This window comes from Brassica napus, chromosome C3 (genome assembly GCF_020379485.1).
Source record: "Brassica napus cultivar Da-Ae chromosome C3, Da-Ae, whole genome shotgun sequence".
In the NCBI taxonomy this organism is placed as follows: Eukaryota; Viridiplantae; Streptophyta; class Magnoliopsida; order Brassicales; family Brassicaceae; genus Brassica; species Brassica napus.
Genome location: NC_063446.1, coordinates 9222259 through 9235501, shown reverse-complemented (window position 1 = coordinate 9235501; position 13243 = coordinate 9222259). Strand labels below are relative to the sequence as shown.

The 13243-nt window shown below is 30.2% G+C and overlaps 3 protein-coding genes across 3 annotated transcripts; 1 reads left to right on the top strand and 2 right to left on the bottom strand.

Annotated features, from left to right (window-relative positions):
* LOC106383730 lies at positions 1-3021 on the top strand. The gene is made up of 4 exons (XM_048749362.1): positions 1-24; positions 1824-1966; positions 2198-2267; positions 2538-3021. The coding sequence occupies exons 1-4, from the start codon at positions 1-3 to the stop codon at positions 2748-2750; spliced, it is 450 nt and encodes a 149-aa protein (XP_048605319.1). The 3' UTR covers positions 2751-3021.
* A 185-nt stretch (positions 3022-3206) lies between these two features.
* LOC106385266 (HVA22-like protein e) lies at positions 3207-4778 on the bottom strand. Its single transcript, XM_013825189.3, has 5 exons — positions 4653-4778; positions 4498-4524; positions 4273-4395; positions 4053-4185; positions 3207-3456 (listed from the first exon to the last, which is right to left on the bottom strand). The coding sequence occupies exons 1-5, from the start codon at positions 4697-4699 to the stop codon at positions 3442-3444; spliced, it is 345 nt and encodes a 114-aa protein (XP_013680643.2). The 5' UTR covers positions 4700-4778; the 3' UTR covers positions 3207-3441.
* Positions 4779-7134: 2356 nt separating this feature from the next.
* On the bottom strand, positions 7135-9318 carry LOC106387515 (heavy metal-associated isoprenylated plant protein 7). Its single transcript, XM_013827382.3, has 5 exons — positions 9159-9318; positions 8901-9081; positions 8617-8822; positions 8442-8523; positions 7135-7636 (listed from the first exon to the last, which is right to left on the bottom strand). Exons 1-5 carry the CDS (start codon positions 9165-9167, stop codon positions 7224-7226), a joined length of 891 nt encoding a protein of 296 aa, XP_013682836.1. The 5' UTR covers positions 9168-9318; the 3' UTR covers positions 7135-7223.
* Between the last annotated feature and the right edge of the window lie 3925 nt (positions 9319-13243).

Sequence of the window (13243 nt, the reverse complement as noted above, 5' to 3'; positions counted from 1 at the left end):
ATGGATGTTGGGATGTTGCATCAAGTACATACAAATTGGATTACATCAAATGTGTTATATCAAATTGTTGTGGATATTACATCTGATTGTGAGTTTAGGTCCATGAGGTTGTATGTACTAAGGTTTTAAGATGCAAGATACTGGTATATATATCTTGTATTCAAAATAACTTTTATTTTGTACTCGATAAGCTTAATATCAGCTATAATAATAAAATCTCACTTTCTCTGTGGATGTACCCAAATTGATGAACAACGTTAAACCTTTGTGTCTTTGTTACATCGCTTTATCCATCTGTTTTTGCATATGTTCCTTTTCATGTATGTAACGACAAAGTGGTATCAGAGCTTCGAGTCTATGATCTGGTGAGAAGATGGCTGGTATAAATGCGAAGATAGAAAAGTTTGATAGGAGAAATAACTTCAATTTCTAGTATTGCAAACGTTTCTGAAACACCATGGCATCTGCGGACCGCTGTCGGGGAAAGAAGTCTAATGTTGCTGATTTGGATACTTAGGAAGAAAAGGCATTCTCAAAATTTTGGTTGTGTTTAACAGACGAGTTCATCATCGAAGTATCAGATGAGAAAATTGTTGTTATTTTGTGAAAAAGTTAGAGAGTTTGTAAACAAGTTATTTCTAAAGCAACGCCTCTTTGTCTTGCATATGCAAAAATGTATATATTGAGATTTGCGACCATCCTGGCAAGTTAAATTTGATACTATGCGTAACATCGATGTTAAGGTGGAGGATGAAAACACTACAATAATCATGTTGGTATCTATGTCGAACTCATTCGAGAATTTCGTGCAATCGTTCATTATTGACAAAGATATAATGAAACTGGAAGAAGTTAGATCATCGTTTCATAGTCGGAAATTTTATTAAAATAATCCAGTTGAAAACCCAAAATAAAAATAACTTAGGTATTTTCTTTATATATCCCAAAAGAAGAGAAGTAAAGAAAAATATTTACTTTTGAAAATCTTTATAAGATATTACTTGAAGAGATTTGAAATGTATAAAAGAAATAATGGCTATGAGAATTGAAAAGAACCCGCAATATCTGCTAGTTAAGCCCTCTAGTACACCAAAATCTAGTTTTAAACAATTCAAGGAATATAATGTTAAGTTTATGGTATTATTTATAGAAGTGACTTGAATTTAAAGCCTTGTAAATTAAGATCTTTGAAGAACTAACTTGTATATAAATTCTTGTAAAGAAAGTTTTCTGGAAATCGTCAAGCCTCAAAACTCAGATCTAACCACTAAATGAGTAAATGTACAGCCATAAGTGAGTTTTGGCACTTTTAGGGACGACTTTGTTTGTGTTCAGAAAAAAAAAGACGGGATGACTTTTTTTTAGATCACCAGTGTGATGATTTGTTTGGCATTTATATTTTAGATCACCAGTGTGATAATTTGAGAATAAGTGATGCATATGGTGAGAAAGTATGGCATACTTATAAAAAGAAACAAACCGAGCATAAGACCACCTCCATCAGGGACTTTTAAGAGGGGTTCTAAACCAAAAAAAAATAAAAAAAAATGAAAAAGGATAAAAAGCCATAGAACCGCCTCTAAATATGGGATTTTTAGAGTTGGTAAGCACCCTTACGTGTCCCTTTCGTATTGGATTTCTCATTTATGTCTTTCTCTCTCCTTCGTGCGCGTTTTGATCCGAAATCAGTTTTTCTCTTCCTCCTCCTGTCCCGATCACTCCATCTTCTCTCCAGATTCTGATCTCGATCTCCTTCTTGATAAGTATTCATTCTCTTTTGGATTTCCAGTTTTTGTAATCCATAGATCTGTCGATCTAGTTAGGGTTTGATTGATGTTCGTTTGATTCGAGAGCGTTCGATTTTGTCGTATGATGCCTCCGAGGTTGTTCCACGAGGGTCGACTCAGTCTTGTCCTAGCTCACCCGAGTTTGATTCTAGTGTGGATGATTTAGCTTCTCCGAAGAAGTATATTGTGTGGAGCACACAGATGAACACACACGTCTTGCCTGACTTTCTTGTCTGCATCAAAACTCCATTTAACATCAACCGTAAGCAAAAACAAAACTTAAACTGTGTTTTCTTCTTTGTTCCTCTGTTATTGATTCCTTATTGACTTTTGCAGGAAGTCCAAGGAGATTGAGATCGCCATGGATGCCATTTCTGTAGTTAAACTTTGTTTTGTTTGTGATTTATCAGTCAACCAGGAGCAGATGATGTATGTGAGTCTAAAGTTGGGGCTGATCTTTTGGACATCTTTCGTAGAAAGGTTTGTCTCTTTCTTTTGTGTTGCATCAATGCTAGGCTATATTGTTGCTTCAAGTTTTTAACCCATATATTTATACTGGCTTCATCAGATTTCATCTGTCTGAATATATGGTTCTTATTGTGTTTTTTCTCTACCGAATGGTTTACAAAGCATCTCCCTTGTTTTAATTTTCATGTGAATCAACTCGTAGATAGATTGATTTTTTACTCATATTTTGAAAGGATTTAGTATCTAAACTTTGTTTCTCTTGTCTTGTTCTTTTCTCTGTAGGAAGAAACATTAGCTCTAGATGCACGATTTGGAGATAGCAAACTAAACCTTGTCTCGCCCTCACTGTCACCATTAATCCCATCTCCATCTCGTGTCAAAGGAGGAGGTTGTGGTCGAGTAAAGTTTGGGATTAAATCTGCAGCTGTTAGAGTAGAAGGATTCGATTGCTTAGACAGGGACCGCCAAAACTCAAGCATACCTGCCATGGCTTAGGAACGCCAAAACTCAAGCATACCCACAGGTTTTGTTATTTATCCCTTCAAGTAGTTGTTTTCATTTTTTTGTGGATTGTGAATGATCTTTATAACTTTCTTTGATCCTGCCGTTAAACGAACACTCAACGTTTTGAACTCGTCTACCAATTTTTATTTATGCTTTTCTTCCATATTTGTTTAAAATTTATAATTATAAATTTGTATTTCTATTTTTAATATGTTTTTATGTCACATTTGTTTAAATTATATGAAATCCAATAATTTATAAATTTTGTAAAATTTAAATTTAATAATTCACCTTCTAATTTCTTTTTAAGAACCTTAAAGGAATTCTTCCATTGGACCTTCACAAAACTAATTATAGTAACAAGGGATCTTAACTTCATAAAGTACTCATTTAATAATTAAACTAATGGTTAGAACCCATTAAGGGCTCTAGCCATTAGATATGCTCTAACAATTTAAACAGGTAATATATTAAAAATAATATTTTTGACGTCAGATTGAACTTTTCACATAGGTTCAAGCAGACGGCTCATAAGAAATGAAATTACAATCATATCATCAACTTGTAAACGCCTTTTTCCGTAAATTAAATAGGAGAGAAAGACAGAAGTAAAGCATCAAATATTAGAGATTGAAGGAACCAACACTAAAGCCTCTTTGTGTCCCGTGCATTCTCTTTTTAGTCACTGGTGTTGTTCCTGTATTCCAAACACCAAATTAAAAAAAAAAGACCGTCAATATACAATAGTATTACAAACCTAGACAACCGTTCTAGTACTTTTTGCAAAGAAAAAAAAAATCTCATCATGAAGGAAAGTTAATAGTTTTCATTGGTATAATTATTTATTTTCCCTTTATGCAAATGCAACCTATGGTGCTTTTGTTTCCCTGAAATTGACATCATTTTTTGAATCAAGATTATAGTGATAGATTGTTGCTCCGCTGCACTTGAACCAAATCCGTTTTTAATCCATCACACTTTAAATCCAGTTCGTTTCAACCTTTTTGGCACGCTACATGCCTAGTAGACTCTTTTTTTTTTAATGAAAGGCCCTTGCACTTCCATGGTGAGGCTCAAACAAATCCGGAAAAATGACCAAACCATATTCGAAGGATGATAACTCAGCTATCATGTGGACCAACCTATTTAGGACTAGGTTTGCCCTCACAAAGATATTCATCACCACCATAAATTTTCAAATCAAGTGGATATGCTATATGAGCTCAAGATATATATTTACGTTATAATAACCTATAGGAAGATAGGAAAATGGTTAAAGATGAAATAGTTGACCTTAGGTTTGAGGATGCCATACTTCCTAAACTGTTCCCTCACGACTCTGTTGTATATGAAAGCTGCTCCTCTGAATTGCGGCAAAACCAACCATGCTACCAACACTAGCTTCGCCGTGTACCATATCGGTATCCTATATACATTTTCACACAAAAATTCAAAAAAAAATTCTCACATTATTTCCAGGACAATAAAAATACATAGTTAGTATTATTGTTACCACTCTAGGAGCGATTGAAGGATGAGTTCTGAGAGAGTTAAAAAAGAGTAGAGAATCCAATAAGCAAGCCATTGCTCATCATCTGCTTTTGATGGGCTCTCTATTGCTAGCACCGACGCATATCTTACCAATATTATTAATATAAAAAAACAATTTGAATTTAATCTTTGAAATTAAACGAAACAAAATGTGAATTTATCAAAGAAACAATAGTAAGTTACTTACAACGGATAAAGCAGCATCACCACAGGACTGCATATGGTCGTAAAAAGTAAACAAAACACGAAATCACGTTGTTATTATAAAAGAAAAACAATGCAGCCATTTTGATGGAGATAAGTATTAAATCGAGAAAATAATATGAAAAGTCAAGTAAGTACCCAGCGATGGAATGAAGAGCAGAGAGGAAAGTCCAAAGCTTAGTCATTGTAAGAGAAACACACAAAAATTCAAACCAATCAAAGGAAGAATAAAAGAGAAGTTTCGAAACCCTTTTGTTTTCTAACCAACACGACCAAAGATGGAAGGAGATCTTCTTATTTATAATATCAAACTTAGACATTAAAACAGTTTGGCACGTGGTTCAGCCCCTGGTTTAAGCCGGGACAGCCATATTTCAATATTTTGGATACCAAATCGATGAAAATATTTTTGTTAGAGCATCTACAATAATGAAATTACAGGTGTTAAAATAATTGTCATCTCTAGCAATGACACCAAATTTTACACCAAAAATAATATTATATATTATTGATGTTTTTAATTTTAAAATTTTTAATTTTTTATTATTCGTAATTAATAAATATCTAGATTATTATTTATATTTTTGTTATATTTAAGTGATAAATGATAATAGTTATTTAATAATTTATTTTGAAAATAAAAAATTAATTATGTGAAAATAAATTTAAAATACAAATAATACAATATATTTATGTCTAATTACAAATTTGATAGTAATTAAATTATATTATTAAATAAAATATAATAAAATATGTATTTTAAAGATTTTGGCGTGCTTTACATCAAATTTGGTGAATATCAATTTTAATATTTTGTTAAAGATGAAAATAACATCAAATTTGATGTTTTGTGAGACGGCCTTAATCATATAACTAGGCGATCAAAATCGAGTTTATTAGTCCGGTTTACATATTTTGGTGGCTTAAGTTTCAATGAGTTACCGGACACGTGGGCTGAAGAGACAAGAGGTATCAGATTCTAACTTGAGCGTGTCCGACATGTCACCGGCCAATAGAGTCCCGGTGTCGGTGGGATTCTCTTTATTGTGATTTTCCATGCTTTCTCTACTATTGATTTATCATTAATTACACGTACAAATATTTTTGTTTTAGCAACACTCATAAAAATAGTTTAATATGCTATAATATTTATAAAAATATCAGATATATGCTAAACAATTTTGTTAGAAATTATGTACAAATTTTTTTCATATACTTCTTCCATTTTCTTTTTTGAAAGTATTAAATATTTTTTTTAGTTTACAAAAAAAGTATTAAATATTTTTATCAACTAGATACATGGAAGAAAGACACATGAAACCAAGTATCTATTAACGCATTTGAGATATACAATACCGTAAAAAAGACAAAAAAATATTGAAGATACAAATATGCTTTTCAAATGAATGAATGTTAATAAATATATTTTGAAAAACATGTTGAAACTGTATCTAAACGATAAGCCTTTTCTCAAAAAAAAAAACTGTATCTAAACGAATGAAAATTATATTTTGGAAAAGGTGATCGATCTTTGAGAGCATCCCATGATGATGTGATAGAAAAAATTTCTTGGGAATTCGTAAACTCAATGATGTATACCTCCAGGTTTTCTCTATGTTTACTAGTTGATATCAACGATCAGAAACCATCACCACAAGGTGTATTCGCAACTGTAAAACCAAACAATTTTTTTAATAGAATGTAACACCCAAATATCACTTTAATAGACAAAGCACTGCGATGAGTTGCATAAGTTGTTTGGAAAATATGTATTGAGGGTTTTGCAGTGGAAAGCTCAAAATTTGTATATATTAGTTACGAACTTCCATACATTAAACTACATGCAAAACAGCAAAAGTATTTTTCTTTTTTTGGAACAAAACAGCAAAATATTTAATAGAACGAATATTCCATACATCTCAAATGGAGGAAGCAGCGAGATAAGTTGCAAAAAAACTGTTTGGGAGTGTTTTGAAAGTTTTGCAAGAAAGCACAAAGATAGTATATAGTGTATTAGGACATTTTAAACATGACGTAGTATTTACTTTTACTATTTAGAGATAAGAATTTTAGAAACATTTAAGAAATAGGGGTGGGGAGTTGATCAAATGTTCACACATTCATTAATGGTAAAAACATATACTCTCTCCTTTCCTAAATGATAGACTTTTTAGTATTTTCACACATATTAAAAAAACACATTAAACTATCATAATAAATGTATTGTTTTCTGTAATTTTCAATTTTCAATAACTTTTAACCAATAGTAATTCAATAAAGTCAATTAATTTTCTTGAAGTTTACAATTTTATCATAGAAAACACAAAAAATACATCTTTCTGAAACAAACTTTTTTTCTAAAAGTTCTATCATTAAAGAACGGAGTGAGTATATTATAGTGCATTTATATTGAGTTTGTATCATGTGTGCTTCAACAATGAGTTCCTAAGAAAGTTCAAATGAATAAGCCGTAAAAATTGTGTATTCTTGTTTTCAATTCATTTGTGCGAGTGAAACGAATTAGTAAGATTAAGCCATCAATTTCGTATTTTTGGAGATCGATTTCGAGGCTCAAATCTCTGCATGGAGAATTTTTTATGTTACAATACTAACAATAACATGATCATGTAATAAGCTTGAAATAAAATAAAAAATCCATTTAACGACATAAATAGAGTAAAAATTCTAACTTCTTAAGAAAACGATTTACTACATCATGGTACAAGCGTTGGGGTTCTCGTCACTGAATATCTGTGGTGGATAAGCAAACATCTCCACAGGATACCTCGGTGGCTGGTATTGATATTCATTCTTCTTTATATCCACCACTTTGTCACCTCCCTCCGCTGCAGCACCTCCATCTCCGGCCGCCGATTTGGCCACTCCACCACCGTCTTCCTTAGCCTCTTTGCTTTCTTTGGGTTGTTCTTCTTCCTTTTTCTTCTCGTCTTTGTCTTTTGTTTCTTTCTCTTTCTCCGGTGGCTTTAGCGACGGATCTTGCTTGACAATCGCAGCATGCTTCCCGATTTTCTTGTTAACGTACTCAACTAGCTTTTCCGGTGTAAAAACTCCTTTCACGCTCACTTGTGATGCTTTAAAGTCTGGTTCCACAGACTCCACTCCTGTATATGTAAAATGTCATTGCTTTATTTTTTTATAATACAATATTCAAGGAATTAATAATTGAAGAAAGTTGAACTTTCAAATTGCATTACAAAATGTCGAATCCACTATGTACAAAACTAATTTCAGTTCTTAAGCCACTAATGTTATTCTCTGGCCCTCAGAACTCGATTAGTTGATAGCATTTCTGTATATATCTATCGAGCATAAATATCCACACTTTCTAGAAACAACTATTTGTACAACTTATAGTTAGCATATACACATACGTACTGGAGTTTTAGATAACTCCGCATACGAGGAATGTGTACGCTAACAAAAAAAATAGTGTTTGGAACTTTGAGATCCTTGGGAAATATAATAGGTGAAGTAAATACAAAGCACTTGACTTTAGTTGACTCGATTCAAACCCACTACAGTTTCACGTAACCTTGAAATACTAAAAGAAACAGAAAAAATATTACTCCAGTAAAGAGGAAAATTTTGTTAAAAAATATATGATTATAGTAACAAATAATCTGGTGAATGAGTTTCTTTTTAAAGGAGGAGAGAATGAGTTTCTTTTTAAAGGAGGAAATGCTCTAACGGTCTAAACGCATGGTCTCGTATATTGCTCTTTTTAAAGGGCCTACATAGTACACACAATTTTAAAGATGGAATCATCTTATGACATACATAAGAGTCCAAAACATAATGTCCCAATTAAGTGAAGTGAGAGATAAAACTTCGATATAATAGGAGTCATACCCAGTTGAGAATATTATAATTAAAATTTTGAATAATAAGATGAAAAAGAAAACAAACCTTTCATTCTCATGATTCTCTTTTGGATCTCCATGGCACATGCTTCACAATGCATGTGAACTCTCAACACCACTGTCACTACCTGTTTTTCTCGGTGCCCACAAATTTTTTATGTTAATTACACAAAACCAGCTTACTTTCTTCAAATTACAAATCTATCCTCAAAAATCTTAACCTCTTCTTTTTTTTCCTGAGGTTTTGGTTTCTCCTCTTTTTTCTCCGGTTCATCTGAAACCGGTTTAGGCTCTGGGATAGGAGAAAGGAGTTCCACTGGACGGTGGCTCTTTCTTTGCAATCTCTGCAACACTTTTAGTGGATCTGCCTTCTCTCCTTTCACCACAACTTTACTAGTTTTACAATCAGTTGTTACATCCTCCACCCCTAATCACATTTTCAATTATCCCAAAATTAACTAAACCATTACACAAATGGATATGAAAGAAGTGTGTTTAGTTGTACCTTCAAAGCCTTTAAGACATCTATGGATTTTTTTAGCACAACCTTCACAATGCATAAAGATCTTAAGAACAATCTCTTGAGGCTCTTTCTTCTTCTCTTCTTCTTTCTTATCATCTGTTTTTTTCACTTGTGGCTCTTCAGCTTTTTTCTCCATTTTCTCTTCTGATTTCTTCTTATCTTCCTTAAAATGGTAAAAAAGGAGAAAAAAGTTTAGGAATAGTGTTTGGATTTGTGAATCTGAAAGTTTGAAATACAAACCTCTCCCATTGATTTTAGTGTCAGTGTTGACTGTTGAGACTTGAGAGAGTTTTTTTAGTGGCTCACTTATTTAAGTTTTTTCCTCTTCTTTCTACGGACTTGAGAGAGATCTGGTTATGTAAAAGACGCATCCTATTTCTTTTATTTCTTTTTTTACCCACAATAGCCCTGGGACGGATCCATATATCTGGAAAATTTAGAATATCCGGATCCGGATTCGTGGTTTCCGGATATCCGAACCGGATATCCGTCTCGATATTCTATTATCCGCGGATATCCGGATCTGGATCCGTCAAAATAATTAAAAATAATTTTTTTAACAAAAAAAACAATTTTTTTAAATATAATTCATAAATTAAATATATTTATATATGTTTATAATATTGTAAAAACTAAAATATAATATTATAAGATTAATTCATGTATAAATTTTAATATATCAAATATAAATATTAATAAAATATAAAAATTTAATGTATTTTAAAAATACGGATTCAGATCCGGATATCCGGACTTAAAATTTAAGATATCCGGATCCGGATTCGGTTTGCACGGATCCAAGATTTTACTATCCGGATTCGGATCCTGGCACTCCGGATATCCTATTTTCGGAGCGGATCCGGAGCGGATCTCAGATCGAATCCGGATCTCGGATAATAAATCTCAGGCCTATCCCACAACCACAAGTACATAGAACTTATTAGTATTTTTCACATCCAATTATTCATAGATTTTGAAGATCTTTTATAAAATGTTTCCTTCTCAGTGTTTTGTTTTAACTGATTTTTTTCTCAGTGTTTTTAGCTATTTTGTATATTTGACCAATATTGGGTACTCTCTAATCGTATTGTTTCCAAAATTTGAATACAGTTTTAGACCTTATCTACCATAATTCAAATCTTATCTGTTGAAGTAATTACTCGGCTTGATTGTCAACATATTAAGTCTTCTACAAAAAAATAATTGCTTTACTATTCGGCAGAACCTACATATTTAACTGAAATATACTCTTTATGTTTTATAAAGATATCACTTTGACATTTTTTTAATTTAACTTCTAATACTCCACATGTTTTAAAAAGATCCATGTTTTATCACATAATAATTGGTAATTATAAAATTCAAAAAATAATTGTGATTATTTAATTTATGTTGACTTAAAATTGTGTCAAATAGATAATCACAAATAATACATTTTCATCAAAATTTATGTTTTCTTAATATATGTAAATTTTTTAATGAATATTATTTTAGTGAAATGACATTATGAAATCAGTCAATATGTCTCTTTCTTCGAAAAACCCAATAAATCTAGTGTTTATTATCATTTAATATTGCTGATATTTAATATTTAAAATTATTTTGATTGTTTTATTACATTATTTTATTTTTTTAAATAGTTATTATCATTTACTTTCATCTAGCTTTTTATTATCTATACAAATAAATATTCCTCTTAGTTATAAATTCAGATTAAATAATTTTATACAATCTTTTCAAAGATAAAATTTGCTTTTGGAAATCTATTCTCTCATGTTGCATATGCACATTTTTATTGTAAAAACAAAAGCACTTATTTCACCCAAAATATTTTAGAATTTTCTTTGTATAGTTTTATATATATTTCATAATAAAAATTTAAGAATGTTGTGTTAGTGTCATTTCATTCATTCATTCATTGTATTGTTTACTTGACAAACCACAAAGAGTCATGACGTAGTTAATTTTCGGAAAATATTCAAAGTTTTTCAGGCTGAAATAATTGTTTCTAACAAAATATGATAATAATAATAATAATAATGTAGTTTTATTAATAATTACAACAAAGTTTAACACTAAATGTTTTTACGTTAAAATATAATGAAGGTCATACTATTTTCTTTTCTTAATGCTAGACTTTTGTTGATGTTGTAGACTTCATTAATGTTTGATTCAAGTCACGACTACTAAGGCTGGCTATGCACAATAGGTGACTTTATTCAAGGCCATAATTTACACTTACACATCATCTTTTATTTCGTCTACCTATTAATTTAATATTTTCTAATTTTTATATTTACGATAATTTATTTAATAAAACAAAACACTATAATCCACCATTTTATCTCATATTTTCCTTTTTATAATTATATTTTTTTTGGTAAAATTTTATATTTTATATATTTTATAATTATATTTTGTAAGCAAAAAATTGAAAAATATTTTTTTAAACTATAATAACTAAAACTTAAATAAATTGTAAAATTTTAATAAAAAGTATTTTTGTTCCACTTAATATAAAAGAGTAATTTCCTAAAAAAAAAATATTGATATTATATTAAAAATAGACTTCTTATGTATCAAAATAAAAAAAAACCTAGTCTCTATTTAAAGAGCACAAAAATAATAAATTTTGATATAATTTATTTCTACAAAAATATTATTTGATATAAAATAATTGATCTCAAGTTATTAGGATGTAACAACCAATAACACAGTTATACATGTATCAACGTGTATAATCTTTTATTTTTTAAAAGAAATTTGCTCATATTCGATCATGTTTTTTCCCGAACGTAGTTTAAAGGGAAACAAAACCAACATAGTGGATCTTACATAAAATACTTTCAACATGTAGAAAATATTCAACAACAAATAATCCACCTCATTTTTTTTAGGTTTTCAACAGATCCATTGCAATGACATTTGTATACAATGGTGCGTATATATTGTATATTTATGAAATTTGTTGGCCCAGTGTGTTTGTAAAGTATGCTACATAATTTAATATATATATATAGGAAATTTGAAGCACATACAAAATGTGATTTGAAGAAAGAGTTCATAATGCTAGACGTTAACGGCTTTATAATTGAGCATGAAAGTCTTGTGAGAAGTTACAAAAAAAAAAAAAAAAAAAATGAAAGTCTTGTGAGTACACTATTTGAAACCTAGTCAACGTACATGATTATGGGTGTGATTGTAAGTCATTTCTAGAGTAAATAACGAAGGAAAAATATCAGTTATTCTTATTTTTTCTGAAATCTTATCAATCAGGTAAAAACATTTTTCTTCCTCCTACCTCTGGTTACTGTTTACAAGAGAATAAAACACATTAATAGTTTTGCTCCAATTCAAACAAGAGTAAATGTATTTACCCAGTTTATTCTCTCTCTCATTATTTTCTTCTCATTTTCATTTTTTTTTCTTTTCCTCTTATTTACTTTATATTTTCCAGCCACGCTCTATATGTGACAACGGTTTAAACGTTATATTCCTTACGAATAAATTTTTTTGGTAAAAATGAATGATTTATTCCATATAGTACTATATATTAGATCAAATTTACCCTGTCAAAAAATTAAGTTTTCTAAGAATAATTGCATTTAATATTTGGCAGACCTTTCATATTTAACTGACATATACCCTTTATGTTTTATAAATTTATCATTTTGATATTCTTTTTGATATACAAATATCGTCACTTTAATTTTTTAATACAATTTATACTCATTTTAAAATATTAATTATAGAATTTTTTTATTTATAAATAATTTTATTCATCTGAAAGATTATTAATTAAACAAATGTAATTATTAAAAATATATGCATTTTAATCATTTCATTATTTATCTAAAATGTTAAAATAATATTTTCATGAAATGAAAGGAACATAATTGTCTTTTTCTTTGAATTCTCCAAAATGTCCGGCAGACCGAGACTCAATCGACTAATCCATGAGATATGTTTACTAGCGTCGAATAGATCTGATTGTTCCCAATGAACATTAGATACTTCTTTTGCATGACCACACAAACGACATATCTAAAATGGTAAGTTTTAAATATGAAATGCCTACTGATATAATTGTTTTGCAAATGGCAGAACAGAAAACTAGATGTAAATTCACAATGCAAGGGGCAATGCGATGATAGATGGTATTCTTTTTTTTTTTGTAAAAAAAAAGGGTTAAACCCGGGTCTATTAAAGACACAGACCTAACTTCCGGGTGGGAGGTATTCTTTGGATGTCCGAATAAGCCATGATGTAACTACTGTCCCCTTAAGATGATTAGAAAAATCTTAAATGAGTAAAATCCATGAATT